The sequence below is a fragment of the Symsagittifera roscoffensis genome, chromosome 2, assembly GCF_963678635.1.
Source record: "Symsagittifera roscoffensis chromosome 2, txSymRosc1.1, whole genome shotgun sequence".
Lineage (NCBI taxonomy): Eukaryota > Metazoa > Xenacoelomorpha > Acoela > Convolutidae > Symsagittifera > Symsagittifera roscoffensis.
Window position 1 is genome coordinate 6,259,516 of NC_087063.1, and position 20,383 is coordinate 6,279,898.

The 20,383-nt window shown below is 33.1% G+C and overlaps 1 protein-coding gene across 2 annotated transcripts; it reads right to left on the reverse strand.

The window, feature by feature from the left end:
• Window positions 1–11,176: 11,176 nt before the first annotated feature.
• Window positions 11,177–14,995, reverse strand: LOC134839056 (neuroguidin-like). Of its 2 annotated transcripts, none has more exons than XM_063854464.1 (4): window positions 14,484–14,995; window positions 13,995–14,153; window positions 12,057–12,226; window positions 11,177–11,468 (listed from the first exon to the last, which is right to left on the reverse strand). In XM_063854464.1, the coding sequence occupies exons 1-4, from the start codon at window positions 14,989–14,991 to the stop codon at window positions 11,241–11,243; spliced, it is 1,065 nt and encodes a 354-aa protein (XP_063710534.1). In that variant the 5' UTR covers window positions 14,992–14,995; the 3' UTR covers window positions 11,177–11,240. The 2 variants fall into 2 exon arrangements, with proteins under 2 accessions (XP_063710534.1, XP_063710533.1); XM_063854463.1 differs by having other exon boundaries at window positions 14,472–14,995.
• Between the last annotated feature and the right edge of the window lie 5,388 nt (window positions 14,996–20,383).

The window sequence follows — 20,383 nt, forward strand, 5'->3', positions numbered from 1 at the left end:
GTTTTTTTTTCAGTTTGAGAGAAGGCAAGAAAATTGATAAAGTTTAGTAAAGCAAAAATAATTGCATATTGCAAAAGTGCTGTTTTTTAAAACAAATTCTTTCAACAAAAAAAATCATCTTAGAGGAACTAATTTTTTTTAGTTGATCAAAGGACGTCAGTCTTTATCAGAAAATATTGAAAAGTGAGTCAAAAACTTGTAATTGAACCTCGAAAAAGAACTGAATAAAAATTCAATCCAAGTAATGTCCCATTTTTGATAATCCGAACGAGAATGATTGTCCCATTTTTGATAGTCAGAGCAAGAACAAATATATCATAGCAAAACCTTCAGTTTTTGTCTGACCTCTCAATGTGTTTCAAGTATCTTTGAGGTAAAACGAGTTAAATCATAAGTCGAAATTTGTTTGTTAGATTCGCAATGGAGTTCAACTACTCAAACTGGTATGATTTTTGTGCAATTAAGATTAGATTAGTCAATTTTGTTGCTTCCTCAGAATGGACTTTTAATGTTGATTTGTCACTGCTTACGCTATGCAAGCTTGCAGATTTATAATAAAGGTGAGATTTGATTTCGTGAATTTTTTTTTTTTCATTTTTCAATCGCTTGTTAAATTTACATGGAAAATAAAACTAATTTCCATTCGTTGACTAATATAAAACCGGGTTCCAATTCAAACGGATGCAATCAGGTACCACACAAATAACGGAGATATTCTCAGGCGCAAAAGGCCGAATGCGAGAAAATTCTAACTCAATCAACTCTTTAAATTTGTCCTTTCAAAACTGACTAATAATACTGTTCCAATTACTTTTGAAAAAAGTGAGTAACGGAATCGTCTTGCTTGTGGTAATTTTTTGTTTCGCCACGTAGTAGTGCTTATAAACTAGCCACTCTTGGCAGATTTTTTATACCGTCTGAAAATTATTGTTTTCTTGAACTCAAACTTGAAGAAGATTTTATCTGTGATTGTTTATCGTAAGAGTATGAGTGTTCAAAGATTACCAAATTGACTAATTTGGGACAATTTACGCGCAATTTTTTTGTGCTTCTAACGCGTAGGCGGCGACTTAATACGACTTAGGAGTCATTTCAAAATGATTGGTCTCTTGGCATTTATTTTTATCAGTAAATTTCTCTATGTTAAACATAACAAGTTGTAGTTATAATTTTTTTTCTTAAACTGCACTTTTAAAATAAAGCATTATCCATAGACGTTAAAAAGCAGTCGGAGCATTCAGAGCATCGCTCTCATACGACTAATTTTGGTTCTTTCCAATACATTTTTGAAAAATGATCTCTGATCGGTTGACAAAAATTTTCGCGTATTCGGTTCTTTGCGCACGAGGAATTCCCTCTTAATTACATTGTAAAATATCAAAGTTTGATCATTGAAGCCCTTTGAATCATGAGTTAGCTTCACAAAAGTTTTTCGTTGCAAAATTTGTCTAAGTTTTATGACAATTCGTTTCGATTTATTGTATTTTTCAGAAAAATTTTATCGACAGATTCCTGAGAATAAGCGTGAGAGTACTATGTAATTAGGCGTAATATTGCCTGGAAAGAAACAGCTGCTTGTTTTTGTTTTTGCTTAACTCTTTCAAAATAAAACTGTAATTTTGTCGTTTGTGTATTTAATACGCATGAACATAATAGCCGTTCCTTTATCAATAAGAGAGTTATGGTTATTTTAATAACACAAATGATCTCCAGGAGAAATCAAATCTCCAGGAGAAATCACTCCGAGAATCGATAAAATTTTTAAAAAGAGTTTAAGCCTTCATTAGTTGTTTAAGTTAAAAGAAATGGCAAGCAAGTCCCTCAAACACCTTGTTTGTAAATTTTGATTTAATTGAAGTTCAGATTGTTTTGTACCCGTTACTAATTTTTATCTAATTCTCTCTTTCTCTCTCTCTCTCTCTCTCTCTCTCTCTCTTGCTCTTCCACTCTCTCTATCTGATTTCAACATGACAATGCCGGATTATAGTAGATTTGATATTCTGCAACTCAAATCTTTTAGATTTTACTGAAGAAAGAATAAGCCCAAAATTGATAAGCAGAAAGGATGATACTGAAAACTAACCGAAAAATTTACAGCTAAAACAAACTCAAACACTCTAAAAAACAAAGATAAGAAACCAAAAACCTCTAGTAATCAACGAACAAAAATTGACATGTGCAAAAAATAGGGTTACGTCAATTTGCTTTTTGTCTCTAATTGTTCTCAATAACTACAAAATGTGAGTTCCCACTAATTTAATTTCGATTTTTTGCAACTTTGTTATTAACATTTTAACAACGGAAAATTTTTGACATGATGTATAAATCGTATTTGAATAAGCTATGAATAAAAATACTTTTAAACACACTGCACACTTTCTAATGCAGCGAGCAATATTAGCCATTAGAAGGTGTGCAGTGTATTTAAAATTATTTTTATTCTCAGCGTATTCAGATACAATTGATACATCAGAACACAAACTTTCCGTCGGTAATGTTTCATTAACAAAATCGCGAAAAATAAAAAATAAATTAGTGAGTGCATTATTATAGTTATTGGGAACAATTAGAGACGAAAAGCAAGTTGACGTAACCCTAATTTTTCGCTCGTTTTTTCGCACATCTTAATTTTTGCTCGTTGATTACTATAGGTTCTTGGTTGTTGATCTTTGTTTTTCTAACGTGTTTGAGTTCGTTTTAGCTATTAATTTTTGGCTGGCTTACACCTAATTAAATATTACTCTAACCTATTTTGTCAAGAACCGATTGATAACAATGAATTATTTCAGCTAGTGTTTTTACTTCATTTGTAGGGCAAAAAAAGCAAGGTTTTGTATGAATATAGAAAAACTTACGCGCTTCTGGATGGGAAACTAAATATTCAATTTGATGTTTTTAATCTTTGTAATTGCAAAACCTTTATGTAATTACATTCAAATTAGGGATAATTCATGAGCGTCATTGCAAATAGCGCTAGGACTTGATTGACTGCGCCCCAAATATTATTTTTAAAAATTAAAATAATTCAAACTAAAACCAACGAGAAGATCTGAAAAAATAGCAAACATTTGAACAACTCTGCAAACCAATTTTTCAGTTAAATAAATTTTAACTTTTTTTCTTATTGTCGGTCAGTTTTTTTTCTATTGTTTTCAAGCAAGTTTCTTATATTTAGCGAGGAGAAAGTTTGATGCAATTACAAAGTTGTGAAAACCGATGCTGCGATTTTTCATTTGCATCTCATCTTAATCGATTATCAAGAGAGGAAAAGATTGCTTGGGTATCAACCTGGGTCGAGGTGCCTACTTTATAATTCGACTTTCAAAGTCAAGCACTGAAAAAAAATAGTCGATTCAGGGTTTTGGGTCAAACAAATTCGAAACATACCTCTAGCGTGGTCGAAACATACCACGAGAACGGTCAAAACATACCTCGAGCACGGTCGATTGTACCAGGTAATTCGGAGTTAAAAGGAAAAGTTTCTTTCAAAATTCAAATTAATTTTCTCGCATTTTTCTATTCAAATTGTAAACCAGTATTCCAGAAAATAGAAAGGTAGCTTAAAAATATTTCGTCCCTACGAAACTTTTAAATTGCAAATAAACCTAATCATTTCATTTTTATAGAAAGAAGGATCATAAGAGATACCCGAAAAGATTGTAATGTTTAAATTTGGATACTCATTTTGTTTCAAAATCAAAACATACCCGAAATCGGTCAGGCATGGTTAAAACAGATTTTACTTTGGTCGAAGATAGTCGAAACAAACCAACTTTTGGTCGAGATGGTCGAAAGATAAAGTGAGCACCGCGTTCCGGCAAATCAAAACCCTGATTATTACGCCAGTGATTTATTACGTCTCCAAAATTTTCTGTTAAAAAATCAACAAGACATAAATACGACCAAGTAGCTTGCTTGATTTCAATTCGGAACAAATTTGTGCGTAGAAAAATTTCTTGTTACGCTTCTAACATTATAGATGAAACTTTTTAAATTTTCAACGAGCAATTTACGTAGGTTTAGTGTAGAGTTGGGATGGTTGTCTGGAAAGGTTTTCCCAAATTAAGAACACCCTTTTGGGAAAACGCTTGCGAACAATTTTTCTTAACAGAAAATGCAACAGGAGCTTAAACATTTTTTGTGAAAGTGGGATCAACAAACGTATGATATCAAACTGATAACGCAGCAGCTTATAGGTTATCATAACTTATCATTAACGAAAGAGTTTTTTCAGTTTATGAAAGTAAGAAAAATAACAGAGGAAATGTGTTGTTTTTTTTGCAGCCACGGACGCTTAACAAAGCAGTGAGAAGATACTATGAAACTTTTAATGCTACAGATTGTGATTATAACATAAATGAAATAAATGAACAATTTTTAGCACTTTTGGCAAGTTAAGTTTTTGAAGTTCCTAATGATAAACTAACGCTAGCAAGCTCGAAAGCGTAATAATTAAATGGGATGGTAGATTAAAGAATTTTTGTAACATTTGTTTGAATTATTTTGCAGAAAAGATATAAGCTAACTTGATAAGAGACTCAAAACTAATTTCGCCTTGCTCATACTCAAAGTTTTGTATTGCAATACGTGTTTTTTCAGGTAAAGCAAACTGAATGACCTAAAAAAGAATCACCAAAGACTACAAATAGCTGAAATGCTGCTCAATTGAGCATGAAGACAATTGGTCGCAAGCGACATTTCATTGCAATAATAAAAAGCAAACATCAGTTGCGAGGCGATTTAATCAGCAATCTTTGCTGAGTAGTTAATCAAAACATTAAACTTTAAGTCCTCTACGCAGTCATTTGTTGGCATTTGGTTGCAGTGTATTGCTGAATCAATTGATTCCAAAGTGGTTAATCAATTAATTTGGTAAAATTCTCTGCGTCTAATTGTCTTTATACTGAATGATTTGTCGCCTGCATCCACATGACGCTTGCGACGGATTGTCGCTACACTCTGAATTGAGACCAAACATAAAAAATTGCACCGTATACATCGAAATAAGCAGAGAAAAACATATTTGAAGTCTGAAAATTTCCCACTAATAGTGAAACACTTTTTAAATGAAAATTCACGGAAAAATGGCTGAATCTTCTTTTGTCATCACTTCTAAGTTTTAACATATCCTATTTTGCAGCACCATTGCTTTAAGAAGAGAACTTTAAGTGTTCGCCTTTAACAAATAGCGCAACAAAAAATCCGCAAGAAGTATTCAGATATATATATATATATATTTTTTAATACATATTCCAGATCAATCAAACCTTTTTTTGATTAACGAACGATACTATAATAAAATAAACAATAACATTTTTATCCCAAGCTTACAAGAAGGTAAACTAAATTGGTCAATTTAAAAAACTCAAAAGCTAATCAAGTTGTTTTCTGCATACAAGACAGCTCCTATTAAGGCAAAGCAGTAAATGTTTTGTCTGTTTTTTTAACTAATATTTAAGAAAATACTTTTAGAAAAAGAAAGATGATAATTGACAGAAAAGATCAAAAAACTCAAAATTTTTGAGTTCAGTACACATTTGTTTTTTATCATTGGTAAAACAAAGAGATCATAACATTGAATTGCCGCTTGAGCTGTGCATTAAGAGAAAATAGCAAACAAAATTCATCGCATAATGCTAAAAATGTTTATAGTTAAAAACAACTTTAATTGACAACTAAATGTCACAGATGCTTTATCTCTTTAGTTTTGAGCAAAGGACATCAATATTTGTCAGAAACCATACAAACTTGTGTGAAAAAGGTCTAATTGAACCTGGAAATGGGTCAAATAAAAAAATCCCTCCAACTTTTGTCACATCATTGATAATCAGAAACAGGATGTTTGCCCAATTTTGAGAGAGTCAGAACGGGAACGTTTGTATCTTAGCATAACCTTGAGTTTCTTTTCTGACCTTTTAATTTGTTTCAGATAGATTTGAGGCCACAAAACACTTCAGTAAAATCATGATTAAAAATAAATTCGATATACTCCCAACTGGATTCAACAACGCCAATTGATATGTTTTTCGTGCATTTCTGATTAGATGAAAGTAGTTACGTTGCTTCATTCAGAATGGTTTTTGAGTGCAGATATTCTCACTGTTCGGATTCGGAGTAAGGGTGCGCATGATTTTCGTAAAAGTTTGCAATTTTTCAGTTTTCAAACGCTCGTTTCGATAACAAGAAGTTGAAACTAATTTTGCACTGTTGACTTCAACAACCAGTTTGAACTATTTTTAATCACGTACGCTATTGAAACCCTCCATGTCGTAACTTGCCTTCCAAATTTATTTTAAACGATGTTTGTCCCAGCTTTTTGAAAACTGTTTCGAACTGTTTTAATTTTTCAGAAAACTGTGTTATCATATTTTTTCTAATGAAGTTGAGATAACTATTCAGAAAAATACATTAGTGTCTATAATGAGAAGAAAGCGGCTGCTGTTTTTCTTTAATCTATAAAATTCAAACTCCATTTTTTAATCTTTGCATCATATCTAAGTACACTAAATTATAACAAATGACAAGTAGCTCCATTTTTTTGTGTTTTTCAGACTTGTGGTAATTTGTGCTTTTTTAACAATGAAATCATAGAAATTGTGAAAATGGTATCGAAATTTTCCGGCGAAAACTGTTATAGATGTTTCCATTATCAAAAACGTCTCGAATAAATCACACTGAGAACCAAAATATTATCTTAAAAAAATTCAAGCCATCCTTAGTCAATTGATGTATGGCACGCACAAGTATGGCCTTAAATATGTCAGTGACAAGAATGAAACAGAGTAAATATAAAAACTATGAACTAAATTTTAGCTCAAAACACTCAAGACAAACAAGGAACAACAACGAGAAATCTCTAGTCGACAGCGAGCATAAACCAAAACTAAGCTCACAAAACTAAAGATTAAATCATTTTGTTTTTGTCTCTATTAGTTGTTGAAAGCTTAAAAAATGTTATGTTCAGAAAAAATAATTGTTGACTTTTGGAAATTATGTTTTTGTTCAGACTTTTGAAAAAAATTACGAATTATTTGCGCTCGGAATGTGTTTTTTTTCTTACTCCTTAAATTTCAATTGAGATCAATTTATTTTTTAACTGGCCATTTTTAAACAGAATTTATTACATTATCTGAGATTCAGTAATCCAGCTCAAAATTAAAAATATAATTACCGGTAATATTTTGAACGTTATCGCGGTTTGAAAATTGCCAATTTGGCTAGTTTGTGACAATAAACGCGCGAGACATTTGGTACTATTATCGCGTAACCGGCTTTATCATCCACTCAAAAATTGTTCCAAATTTAATTGAGGTAAATAATTAATGTTAAATGTTTAATTGTTACAAAATCAAATTAGACAAAATATTTTGTGTTATTTTTAGGCTATTAGACGCTAAGAACGTCCCTTTGTAATTGGCATAGCGTGTTTGGGGAAATTTTTTAAAAAAGCAAAAAAACTTGTTCAAGGAGAAAAACGATACTGAAAGCTAGCTAAAACTAATCAAAAAAAACTAGCTCGAAGAACTCCAGAAAAACAATGAATATAATCAACAAGCAAAAATGAGCGTACAAAACCGAGCAAAAAAATAAATCCGAATAAGCTGTGAAAAAAAAAAGATTTCTAAACACTGCACAATTTTCTTTTGCAATCAGAAATAATAATTATGATTTCTGCACCTAGTTATCCTGATTATTTGATTCTGCTTGTGCAAGTCTTGAAAATCATTGGTTTAAACTTATACTGGTTATACTGGGTACTTATACAAAGGTACGATTACGACTAAGTTAAAAATAAACTGATCAAGATAGCTCATGATTTCGAGACCAACCCATCCATCCGAGAACACACAAGTTTTGATTGCCTTTTTTTGCATAAAGTGAGTTTTTATGATCAATGTACGTATGAATTTTGTATGTAATGCAACTCCAAACAAAAAGCTTCTTTGTGTTTAACATTCAGTTAAATATTGTGCAGAAAAAAATCAAATTCTCGGATACAGTTTTGAAAATTTTGGCAATCTCCACAAATTTCTCATCTTGTTGCGTTACTTCTAGACTCCTCCTATTTTCAATTGCTTGATGTTTGATATCTTTTTCAACAGATTTATGATCTCATGAAACTTTTCATCTTGTTGTATTCTAGATGTCTCGTATTTTCCAATTGCTTGATATTTGTTATCTTTTTTTATTCATTAAATTTACGATCTCCTCAAACTTTTTATCTTGTTGCATTCTAGATTCCACGTATTTTCCAAATGCTTGATATTTGCTTTCTTTTTCTATTCAAGAGGTTCGATATTTTAAGCAACGCAAAATTCTTAATTTTTTACTGAGAAAAGAATAACCTAGATTTGAAAGGAGAAAGGATGATACAGAAAACTAGCTAAAAACAAATAGTTCAATCACTTTAGAAAAAAAAGAACAACAATGACAAAATTTTAGTAATCAACGAGCAAAAATCAAAATGTGCCTAAAAAACGAGTGAAAAAAATAGTTTGTTTTTGTTTTTTGTTTCTATTTGTTGAAAAAAGTTCATACTAACTTAATGTTGATTTTTTCAGCAAATTTATTATTGTGTTTTCGGATAAAAAGTGGATTACTTATTATTGGAATGGGTGTTTTCGTGACCAATTTTGACTTTTTAATAAGCAACTTTGAACGAATTTTTTACACCATTTTAAAACCAGTCGTGACCTGAGCTTAAATTAAAAGTAATATTTACCGTTGTTTGTTTTTTGAAACGTTATAGAGGTGTGAAAAATAACAATTTAGCTAAGTTGGGACACTTAAAGAGCAAAATTTTTGCTGCATATAATGCATTTTACTGCTCTCATGAAGCGTTCCAAAGTCAATGAAGTCAAAATTTAAGTTGAAGTGTTCTAAGTGAGACAAAAAAATTAGTTTTATTAATAGATGTTTAGATGCTAAGGAAATAATTTCGTACTTGGCAAAGTGCGTTGGGTCATTTTTCTATTTTCGTTCAAAAATTCGGTCAACTTTTTTTTCAAGTTTTCAAAAAAATGTTTCAAAGATGTCGAAGGCAGTCCGAAGATTCAGGGCTTCACCAACATACGAGCAGTCTAGTTGAATTTTTATCAACAAACCAATCCTAATTTTGACTAACAAGCATTTCTGAATAAATTGTGGAAAAAAAAATCTTTCAAACGCACTGCACATGTTTTAAAGCAGTGGGAACATTACTCTCTGTTTTCGCGTGTAGATATAAAGATTCTTTGATTCAACATGAGTAAAACTCTCCAAAAAGGCGATGCAAGGTGCACACTGGGCTGCCGATTACGATCTTGGTCAAAATGCTTACTTTAAGTTGCGGCCTTCTCGACTGAAATTCGGTGTGTGTTTCGCTTTTTCGGCTGAAAAAAAAACAAAAAAAATTCCCTGGAAGTGCTCGACCCAAGGATAATTTGTTTCGACTGTCTCGGCTGAAAAACAATGTGTTCGGCTTTGCTCGACCGAATCATGATATGTTCCGACCATCTCGACCCAACACGCAATCTCGTTTAATATGAATCATCCAAAACTAATCGTTATTTTTGAGTGATATTCCTAGGAACATTTTTAAAATCAAAATAAATGTATTGAATCTTTGTTATTCGCAATCAATCTGATTTTCTGAGTAATTCTATTCAGGGTTTTAAAAGTCGCTTGCTTAGGCTCTATATTTACGAAGTTTTTTACTTGGTTGAAAATAACAAGGATAGCCGGTTGATGTGCAAATAGCATAATGTTCACATCACATTTGTGAAAAAAAACTACATAATTTTTTTTTGAATTTTAAGTATTTTTAGATGTGTGGTTTGTTGCGAAGGTGTAGAGCGTAAGTTCATAGAACAAAATCGTCAATAATTGACTTTGAAAAATGAAAAACAAACCAAAAACAAAGAAAAAATCAGTATTATTTTGGTTTTTCTTTTGCAGTTTTTAAGTGCAAAGCGCTGATTAAAGCTTCCAAAACTAGTTTGTGGATTAAAACTGGGTTTTTATCACTCAAATTATTTTTATATGAGTTTACTCGTTTGCTTTGATCGCTCGAAATTGGACTGAAAACTCCGTTCAAACTGAAAATCCCGTTCAGAGAAACTATTATAAAGAAAATTCAATCTCGTTCAATTCAACAGAGAAAAAATTTTAGTATGACATAGCATTCAGCATTCGACCAATCATGATAATTTGTGGTAACTGATTTTAGGTGGAAAAAACTAATACACTCAAAGACTAAGTTCATCCCCATTTTCAGTGGTTGGTACAATAAATTTGTAATTATCTAATTCAAACTTTAATTACTCCTATTAAGCATTTATTTTCATTGATAAAAATCGTTAAATCGTTGCCGTCTTGTATTCAATATTAGAAAAAAAGTTTTTGCTACGGCTTTTTAGCAAAACATGAGAAAAAAAACAATTTTCACAACTAATTACGTGCATCTGCAGATACTTAAATGGATGTCAACATAGCCCTCAAACAGTTGGCAAGAATTCAATGAACGGGAGGAAACAGAAAAGAAAAACTGACATGTTTTTTTGACGTTTTCAAAGTGAAAAAATATAACAGCTCTCTGAATTTCAAGAACAAGTTATGATTGACACATTTTTGATAAAAATTAATTCCAATTGAAAAAAAAAACAATCTATATGTAAACTTATTAATCCACTGGAAAATCTGAAAATTAAATCCATTTTCGAAATTAGAAGTCCATCACGTTTTTCGTGACCTTTATACTTTCGCTGTTCGACAGTGGAGTTTGCCTTCCTTTTAACAAAGTAAACGAACTGAACTTAAAAGAAATTGAAGAAAGTCAAAACCGCGAAAAAGTTTATTTGAGCCTGAACAATTTTCAAGACTTATCTAAAAAAATCATCACAACTTATATAACTGAACTACGTTAATAAACTCTTAAACAACCTACAACTAAAACGGCTGACAACATCACCCAACTGACATGATTACTCATCAACATCATTTTAAAAATTCGCTTGTGCTGCTTTGACGCTTACTTTCGGGTCCTTTTGGCTCTTTTCTGTTATAACTCTGGCAAATGATATTTTAAAAGGAAAAAACGCTAATAAGGTGGGTGGGCCTATATTGTTACTGGTCTGGATGGTGTATGCTAAAATGAGCAACAGTCGTCAATTTTTGGCACTGTTTTAATAAAAAGACATTGCATCAAACTGCTCGAGTTCAAAAACCAACAAAACAAAGTTGAATCTGAGTTAATAAAAAAACTATCGTTTTTTCGACTTGAACTTCTGTGGCTTTCTGAACCTCTTTCCGCCTCCCATTGACTTCTTCGCTCCTTTCCTTTTCTTCCCTTTTCCATTGAGGGAACTGAGAGATCCAACCATGCGATCTATCTCTGAGAGACCTCTGATCTGAGTCATCTTCTTCATACTCTTCAGGGCAGGAAGTCTAGTCATGTATTCCTCCTCGTGCTGTTGTCGCACTTTCATCAACTGAAGAACAAATTACTGCTTCAAAAATATTATTTTTTCACCATTTTTTAAAAGATTTATATTATAAATTATAAAGGATAAAACACAAAACACAAGTAGTTTGCTCACATAACACTCTGAAGATGTTAGCATAAAAACAATATGTAATCAATTTTTTATATTAATAGCATGCTAATAATCTAATAATTTATAAAAGATAAAAACCAGAACATAAGTAGTTTGCTCACATAACACTCTGAAGATGTTAGCATAAAAACAATATGTAATCAATTTTTTATATTAATAGCATGCTAATAATCTAATAATTTATAAAAGATAAAAACCAGAACATAAGTAGTTTGCTCACATAACACTCTGAAGATGTTAGCATAAAAACAATATATAATCAATTTTTTTATTAATAGCATGCTAATAATCTAATAATTTATCAAAGATAAAAATCAGAACACAAGTAGTTTGCTCACATAACCCGATGAGGATGTTAGAACAAAAAACAATATTTTATCTATTTTTTTAAATAAGAGCAATCTAATAATCGAAGACGATGCAAGAAATGTAAGATGAATTGATAATTAGTAGAACTTATACCTGTTCGACCTTCCTGTACTTGGCGGCTGTGGCTGCACCCCCAGGTACCTCACTGTACTCCTGAGGGGTCTCCGAGAACTCCTCCCTCAATTCGCGCATCACACTCGAGTTGTACCTCTTCATAAACTCCCGCTGCTCCTCCTTCTTACTTCCTCGGCCACCCTCGGAATCTAAGAGAAAAACTGAAATGAGCTTTTTGTTATGGGGCCTAGGAAATTAGACGAAAAGCAAATTAGACGTGACCAACAAAAACTAATTTAGACGTCGATGCAAAAATACAAATATGGGAAATTAGACGTAATTGTATTGTTCGTGTCTGAAATTTGTTTACCGTCTACAATTAACTTTCGTTCAGCTTTCTTAAATGCAAATCAACTTTTCACATGCCGCAATTGTATAATTTATGCATTTCAAAAATGTTTTATAATCTTGAAATTGACAATTTATAAATCAATTGAGATAAATATTTTGATATGCAATGGGATCATATATTATTTTTGTAATTATGAAAACTTGTTTAAAGTAATAAGTTTTGTTAGCCCTGTGCTTTCCGTCTAAAATGCTAGTTTTGCGAAAATAATTTAACGTCTAAATTCGTTTTTGTTGGTCACGTCTAATTTGCTTGTCGTCTAATTTCCTAACCCCCTTTTATTACTATTTAAGATACCATTGAAATCTTAAACAGAATCCGGGGTGCTCGTTTAGAATCTTATACAGAATCCGGGGTGCTCGTTTAGAATCTTATACAGAATCCGGGGTGCTCGTTTAGAAGTGTGGTCCCGCCACACAACTTGAAATATACTTAAAACACTTCAGTGGATGAAAACAAGAGGAAAATTTATAAACATTTCTTCGTTAGATTTGCCACTTATGTTTTCTTTAAAAAAGAATTATCAAAAATACAAATTCAGAGGCAAAACTTGGAGACTACCTTAAAAAAAGTTTTTGTCGGACTTCTATTTGGGACCATTGGTAGGTTTACGGAACCATACTTCTAAACGAGGTTTTAAACGGGACCATACTTCTAAACAAGTACCGAAACCGGACTCTTTTTATTAGGGGCTTTTCTTATGACAGAAGCATCGAATGCGCAAAACTCTTCAACCAATCAACTTTCTTTCAACAGTCAAAACTGACAAATTTTCCAGCTCAATTTTTTTCCAGATTTCGAAATCTTCTGCTAACACAAATTTCAGGCATTTATTTCTCCTTCTGGAATGAGGAATTCCCCTTTCGTTTTTCTCCACACAGACAATTAACACGGTGGAATCCCTCATACGCGAAGGACCGAATGCGCGAAAATAAAAATCAGCCAACATATTTCAGTAATCTAAAATTTGGAAAGAAAGTAAACATTTTTAGGGAATGAGTATTGATATTGGCCGAATATAAAAACGGCAGAAAAATGCAAAAATTCCAAATTGTCACTGACGCCGACGAATTGGAACAAATTTTATATTTCAAGAGTTAAGTTATGAAAGAAGCAAAATATTGCTTCATTTAATTCATTGAAATTGAATGGCAATCGCTTCTTTTTAAAAATTGACTTTCCGCTAAATTTGTGTTCCATCTTCCGCTCACGAGTTTTTTCGCTCATTCGCGCATGAGAATAGCCCCCAATTAACACCTGTATGAAGCAATTAGTGCTCGTACACGATTTTATGCCCTAGGGCCCTCGAAACTTAAGGCAAAGTAAGATACGCTTTATTATCGAAGCATAAAAAGTATTATTTAGCTAATAGCTCTCTTAGTTTAAAAACTATGGCGGCGACATTTCTTGTAATTGAGGATTTAGTGTCCAATTCCTATGTGAAACAACGACATTACCATCATAAAACCTCGGAACAAATGTTTTAATCTGCTTTAAATATTTCATATCAAGAGCTTCAGGCCAAGTTTTTAAACAATTTCTAATCCATAATTGTGATTAAAACTGACCTTGAGTGTAAGGCATAGGCACCACTTTAGGGGGTACATATTTGCCCCCGGTTGACTTCTCCGCCTTCTTCTGTCTCAGTTGCTCCTTCGCCCTGTCGATTCCTTTCTTCTGAGATATTTTCCGACTCTCCCTCTCTTCGCTGTCATCTCCATCGTCGCCTTTATTTTATTTACAGGGTTGGTGAAAAAGCCAAAAAAAAGAAGTCATAAGTTCACACATTTTCAAACAGATTCGTTTTTTACTTTTCTTCAATCCGAAGTTGCGAATGAAAATTATTAAAAAATTAATTTAATGAAGCTTTCAAGCACCGAAAATTCAACTGTGTTAACTCCATGTTTATTGTTAACTCCATATTTGAATTTCAAAACTGAATGGACCTTAGAGAAACCTTTCGAGTTTTTCTTAAAGAGACCTTGACGAATCATTCACGAAAAAACGGTAAATTAGTTTGAAGCATATTTTTCTGCTCAGCCAACCCTGATTGACACCTTCAATCTCAGAATCTAGCTCATCTTCATCTTCATCATCCGAGTTCTCATCATCATCATTATTTGAGGCATTTTTTCTCTGCATCAATTTCGACAAATTGGGTCTGAAATTTAAAGCCGAGTTTCGACTGTTTGAGGAATTGTTATCCTCTTTGACGTCATTGGACACCTTCAGAAGTCGTTCCATTTGGTACTTCAATTTCAGCTCTAGGGGCTTCATCCTCTCCATTATCACCCGTGACTCGATTAGTCGCTCAACTGTAGGCGAATCTTTGATTGCATTTCCTCTGAGCTTCTCTCTAATCAGATAAAGCAGGTTAACATTATGCATAATCAGAGCTGTGTTTTTTAATTGGTTCAAACTAAGGCCGTTTTTAAGTTGACTGTCAGATGTCTTCGCAATGATGTCAGGTAGCTGATTTTTAACTTTGTCAAGTGATGCTGATATTTTCGAAAACTTTTCTTCCAGTAGGCTGTTTGTATCAGTACTGTCATAATCTGCACTCATTCTAAAATCTGAAATTAAAAAAACAAACATGTAACGTACTCATCACTCCTTAAACTTAAAAAAACCTAACGACCAAAATCCAAAAATTCTTACTTTGACGAATAAGCGGACGAAAAAATTATGAGGCAACTCAAACAAATTATGACGAAAATATTTTAACTCAAAAACCTTAAAATCAAATCATAACCAGTTAAAAGATTTGCAACACTTGCCATACGAAACAAATGACTTAAATCGAAAAAAAAATGTCTCAAACGAAAAGTGAAAAAATGTTGAACTCTGTTGAAAAAATCGAAGCCTAAAAAATTATGACAAATTTTATTTCAACTAGCGTTTAACTCATGAAAAACCGCATATATTGGAAACAACATCTGCAAACTTTTAATGTACTCTAAGAGCACCCAATTACAGGGTTTGTAATTTCGAACTTTTTTATTTTTTTTATTTCCATTTTGAAAGCGTCATCTCGAAAACTTAATGGGCCTCTAGAGAAATTTGGAGGCCAGATTTGCAACCACTGAGAGTCCCTGAGAGCACCCTACTATAGGGTTAGGAGTTCAAAATTTTGTGAATTTTTTTAAACCTAAGTTTCTCAAAAAAAATTGAAAAAACGTCTTATCTCGGAAAGTAAACGGATTTGAGCATTCACATTGAGAGGCAAGATTTGAGGCGCCTGCGTGTACTCTGACAATAAGGTTGTATCTTCATCAAATTAGAAGTTTCAAATTTTTTGAATTTCTTTGTAGATAAGTTCTTTGAGAAATTTTGAAAAAATCAAAAAACGTCACATCTCGGAAACTAAAAGCATTTGAGCAGTGGCATGTGGCAAGATTTGCAACTCTTTAGAGTACCCTGGCAACAGCGAACTATAGTGTTGGGAATTTCAAATTTCGAAAAACAATTAATTTAAACTTTCTGAGAATTTTGAAAAAATAACAAAAAACGTCATATCTCGAAAACTATAAAAAGAGTTGAGCAGTCATATTCGGAGGCAAGATTCGCAATTTTTGAGAGTACTCTGACAGGACCCAACTACAAGGTTGGTAATTTCAGATTTTGCGAAAAAAAAATTAATATACATTTTCTAAAATTTTTTTGAAAAAATCACATAAAACGTCATATCTCGAAAACTACAAGGATTTGAACCGTCATATTTGGAGGCAAGATTTGCAATTATTGATAGTACTCTGACAGTACCCAACTACAGGTTGGGAATTTCAGATTTTTAAAAAAATTATAATAATTGAAATTTTCTGAAAATTTTTGAAAAAATCACAAAAAACGTCATATCTCGAAAACTACAAGGATTTGAGCAGTTATATTTGGAGATAAGACTCGCAATTCTTGATAGTACTCTGACAGTACCCAACTACAGGGTTGGGAATTTCAGATTTTTCAAAAAATAATCATAATTTAAGTTTTCTGAAAATTTTTGAAAAAATCTCAAAAATCGTCTTATCTCGTTAACTAAAATGATTCGGGCATTCCAAATTGGAGGCCAAATTCGCAACCCCTTATTCAAAATTCTTAATCATTGCAATATACGATATAGCTTAAACATGCAAAAAATAATACGTTGAAAAAGCTTAAGCATGACGAGATAGTGAAGCCCGCATTTAAATATATAATAGATTGTTCTAAACATCAATTACCTAATAAATGAGTAGGATTCGGGTTACACAAACTCTATTCATTTCTCTTTTATAACCAATAGATAGAAACGCAAAGAAAAAAATGGTAGAAAATCGAGATTCAAAAGCACTCAAAAATTTTGGTTAAAATTTGCAACTAAACAACTTGCATACTCTACTGGGAAAAATTGGGTATGAAAATCAAAAGGACAATTTGCTATAAGCAACTATTGAGATGAAAATTTTTTTTGAAAAGAAGCAAAAAATGAGTGCTAAAATTTCAAACAAAGTCAATAAAACACAAAAATTCAGTTTTTGTTTACAAAGATTTCAGCCGCAAAAAACCACACTCCTGAATCTGGTGCAGTTTTTGTTTTCAAATTGCAAAAAAAACAAAGAAAACAACGGTTGGAAATTTATCTTTTGCCGTGTTTAAAAACCAGGAAAGTATGAACTATTTTCATCTTCTTGAAAAATGAGAAAAAAGCGGGAGACGCGAAGAAACTTGAACCCATAATGCACTGAACGGTACAAAAAGTCTAGTGCCCGATTGCAATGCCCTTTTTGATCACAAAGGTGAAAAACAACTGAAAATTGGGATGTACAAAAATTACGAAATATTGATTAAAAAAGTTTCAATATTCTTCACAAAGAAAAATTATCAGGTTTTTTCTTCGAAAGCTGAAACTGTCAATCAAGAAAAATTGCTGAAATTCACAGAGCTTTGAATTGCAAGATCTATTCATGTTTGGCAATTTTTCTGAAAAAAAACCCAATTTGAAGGATTGGATCAATGGAATATTTGTACAAAATCAGCAATTATGCAAACAATTAAATTAGCGTCTTCTTTACAAAGGTTAAACACAGCATTCTAATATAATGAAAACTCCCTGAGACTTCAAACAAGGTACAGGCTTTTGAAAAAAAAAACAAATAAACAAACAAACAACAGTCCAAGAAGTTTTCTCAGAAAAAAATCAAACTGTGCTTTCTGTCAAAAATTGCACATACCAAATGATCTGCAAATGAAAACTATTTACCATTAGATACCCGTGGCCTCAAAAACTAGAAAAAAGTGCAGGACAATAATAACACAGAGGCGAAGTTGCACTTCGCATTCACAAGCAAAATATGACCGATACCGCTACTGGGAAAAACGGAATGAGTTGAGCTTTGAGATTACAAAATTTCTCAAGTGATGCACGCCAATTATGAGTCTACATAATTGCTAAGTGTCCTCAAAAAATTTCTTGATGTCAGGAATGTGGCAATTTACTAAATTTGTTTATACCAGGCTTCTACATGTGAGGGCGGGGCCAACGCAAGAGCAGCTAAAAGACGTATAGCTAGGTTGAATTCTTTGTCCTCGCGATACTGTACAGCTTAACCATATTCGAGTATTCTTCTGTAAATGGCTTGCGAGAAGTGAAAGAAACAACCTTTGATTTTTGTGTCTGGAAAGTTGTCACCCACAGATTTGATGCCAGCCATTTCAAAGTCTATCATGATTGAACTGGGGAGGGGGGGACGATATCTGCTTTCAAGTTCGACCAGAAAGTGTTGTATGTACATTTCTTGTCGTTTATCGGGGAATAGGGCATAGATACATGGAAAAGTTGTTCCATCTACGAAGCAATGGACAGTGTATATTTGGTAGAAGTTATCAGGACAGCTTTTAAAGGTTCCAATGATAAACCAGTTTCTATAAGCGTCTAAGGATTTCGATATTTTGTTGGTTGCGAACACCAAATATTGTTTACCGGTTCCCGGAACTGTCGAATCTTCAAGAAGAAAATTCTCCCCACTCATGGTTTGCATGTATTTCACAGGCAGTTCAAAATCGAATCCCGTTCTTCTGATCCTTCGTTTGAGGTGAGGCACCACCGGCATCTTCGAGGAGCATTCTGCTGTGGATTTTGCTAGGGCATTCGAGATCACTTTTTGTGTCGAAGAGTCGGTGCAGGCCGCTTTGATCTGTTCGTTAATGGTATACGTTTCCATTAAAGCGTAGTCCGGGCCGCGTGTTTGCTCATGTGGCGACGATTTGAGGAATTCGCCCTTTGAAGTCCATGTGCTTGCTGCCTTACATCGTTGCTTTGATCGCCGCAACTCGCACTCCCAGTGAAAAAAATTGACTAACTCTCTTTTCTAATAGCAAACGTAGTTATTGTGAAGCGCTTTCTGGCCCCCTTTGTTGCTTAACACAAATTTGACTTCGTTATTTTACATTGTAATTGTTTTGAATGAGTCGGTAGTTAACAAAATGCACGTGTTTTACTAACTGAACAAAATTTTGCGTCAAGAGGCAGAAGTTTAATGGCTAATGGGGGAATTAAAGTGCGACCACGCAAACTGTTATCACACCTGTTGCACTAATCGTTTGGCTGGGACTACATCGGGTGTTAATTTGTTTATCAGTCAACATAAATTAACCTTAAAATAAGTTCAAGATTATGTTCAAAATTTCGGACCTCCCAAATTCAACATTCCGTGGTCCTAGGGGTCTGAAATTTTGACACAATAAACAGGATGGTTTTCTAGGAATCGGGGACTTTCCTTTCACACCATCCCGGACCCCCACCTTAGTGGAAGCGCGGGATTTTGTTACCCCTGCCAGTAAATTTAACAGACCTTTACATAGATTGCACAAAATGTCAAAGTTGGGATTCGAACTCACGCTGAATGAAGCAACATTATTTTCCATTCATTTGTACTGACTGTGCCATGTGGCTTATTATTTTATACAATCAAAGCTCATTATTAAAGGAAGTCAACTGAAAGTTGGAATCTTAAAGTTGCTGAAAAGTCATCAAAATGGCGATTCATGTTTAAATGGAAGTCAATTCAAAATGGAATCAATAGAAACAAGAAATTATATAATCTGAATAATTTGATTTCCATCATACTGAATAAAATATGGGTTTTTTTGTCCTAGGGGGATTTTGTCCTATGGGGAATTTAGTTCTGGGGGGATTATATCCGGTGGGATTTCATCCTGGGGGATTTAATCCTGAGGAATTAAGTCCGCGAGCGGCGGTTCATGCAGTGGAAATCCCCCGTAACATGTTTCTTCGATTGAATTATTTCTCTCCGATTTGGAAGGGTTGTAATCAACAAACAAGTCGGTCAAAAAATCAAAAAATTACTCCACTGAAACTTTCGATGGCTGTAGTACATGGAGTAAGGTAGAAAAAGACTAGCGGAATATGCAGGCACACAGGATTGTAGCCGTTCTTATCATTGGTCGGTGGTATTTTTTGTGGAAATTGGCCAAATACTTTTCGAGAAAAACGAAGTTTATCATGAAAACTGAAAAAAAAAAATTCGAAGCGTCTCAGAAAACGAATTAAAAGGAAAACAAATCCCATACATTGTCAAACAGGGACCAGTTTTTTAATTTGAATACAATCAGGAATGTTGAAATTTATTGCAAAACCTATGCATTGAGTGAAAGTAGAGTATGTTGTGCTCGTTTTTAAGAAATAACTCTTTTAAGCAAAACGAAATTTTCAATTTAATTTAGCTCATGATCAGGTTACGGCGAAAGAAAATTGATATGTCATTTAGTGAGGGGGGGGGGAGGCAATTCCGTATTATCGATCCAACATTTCTTTTCTGATATAATAGTCGATCCAGTCTGTGTTGGTGTTTCTTTTGAATGCCTTAAAATGCGTAGGGGCAAATGCATGTGTCAGTTACATCCTACACATTGCATTGCATTAGCAGATATACTTGATAAAATGATGATAAAACATTTCCCA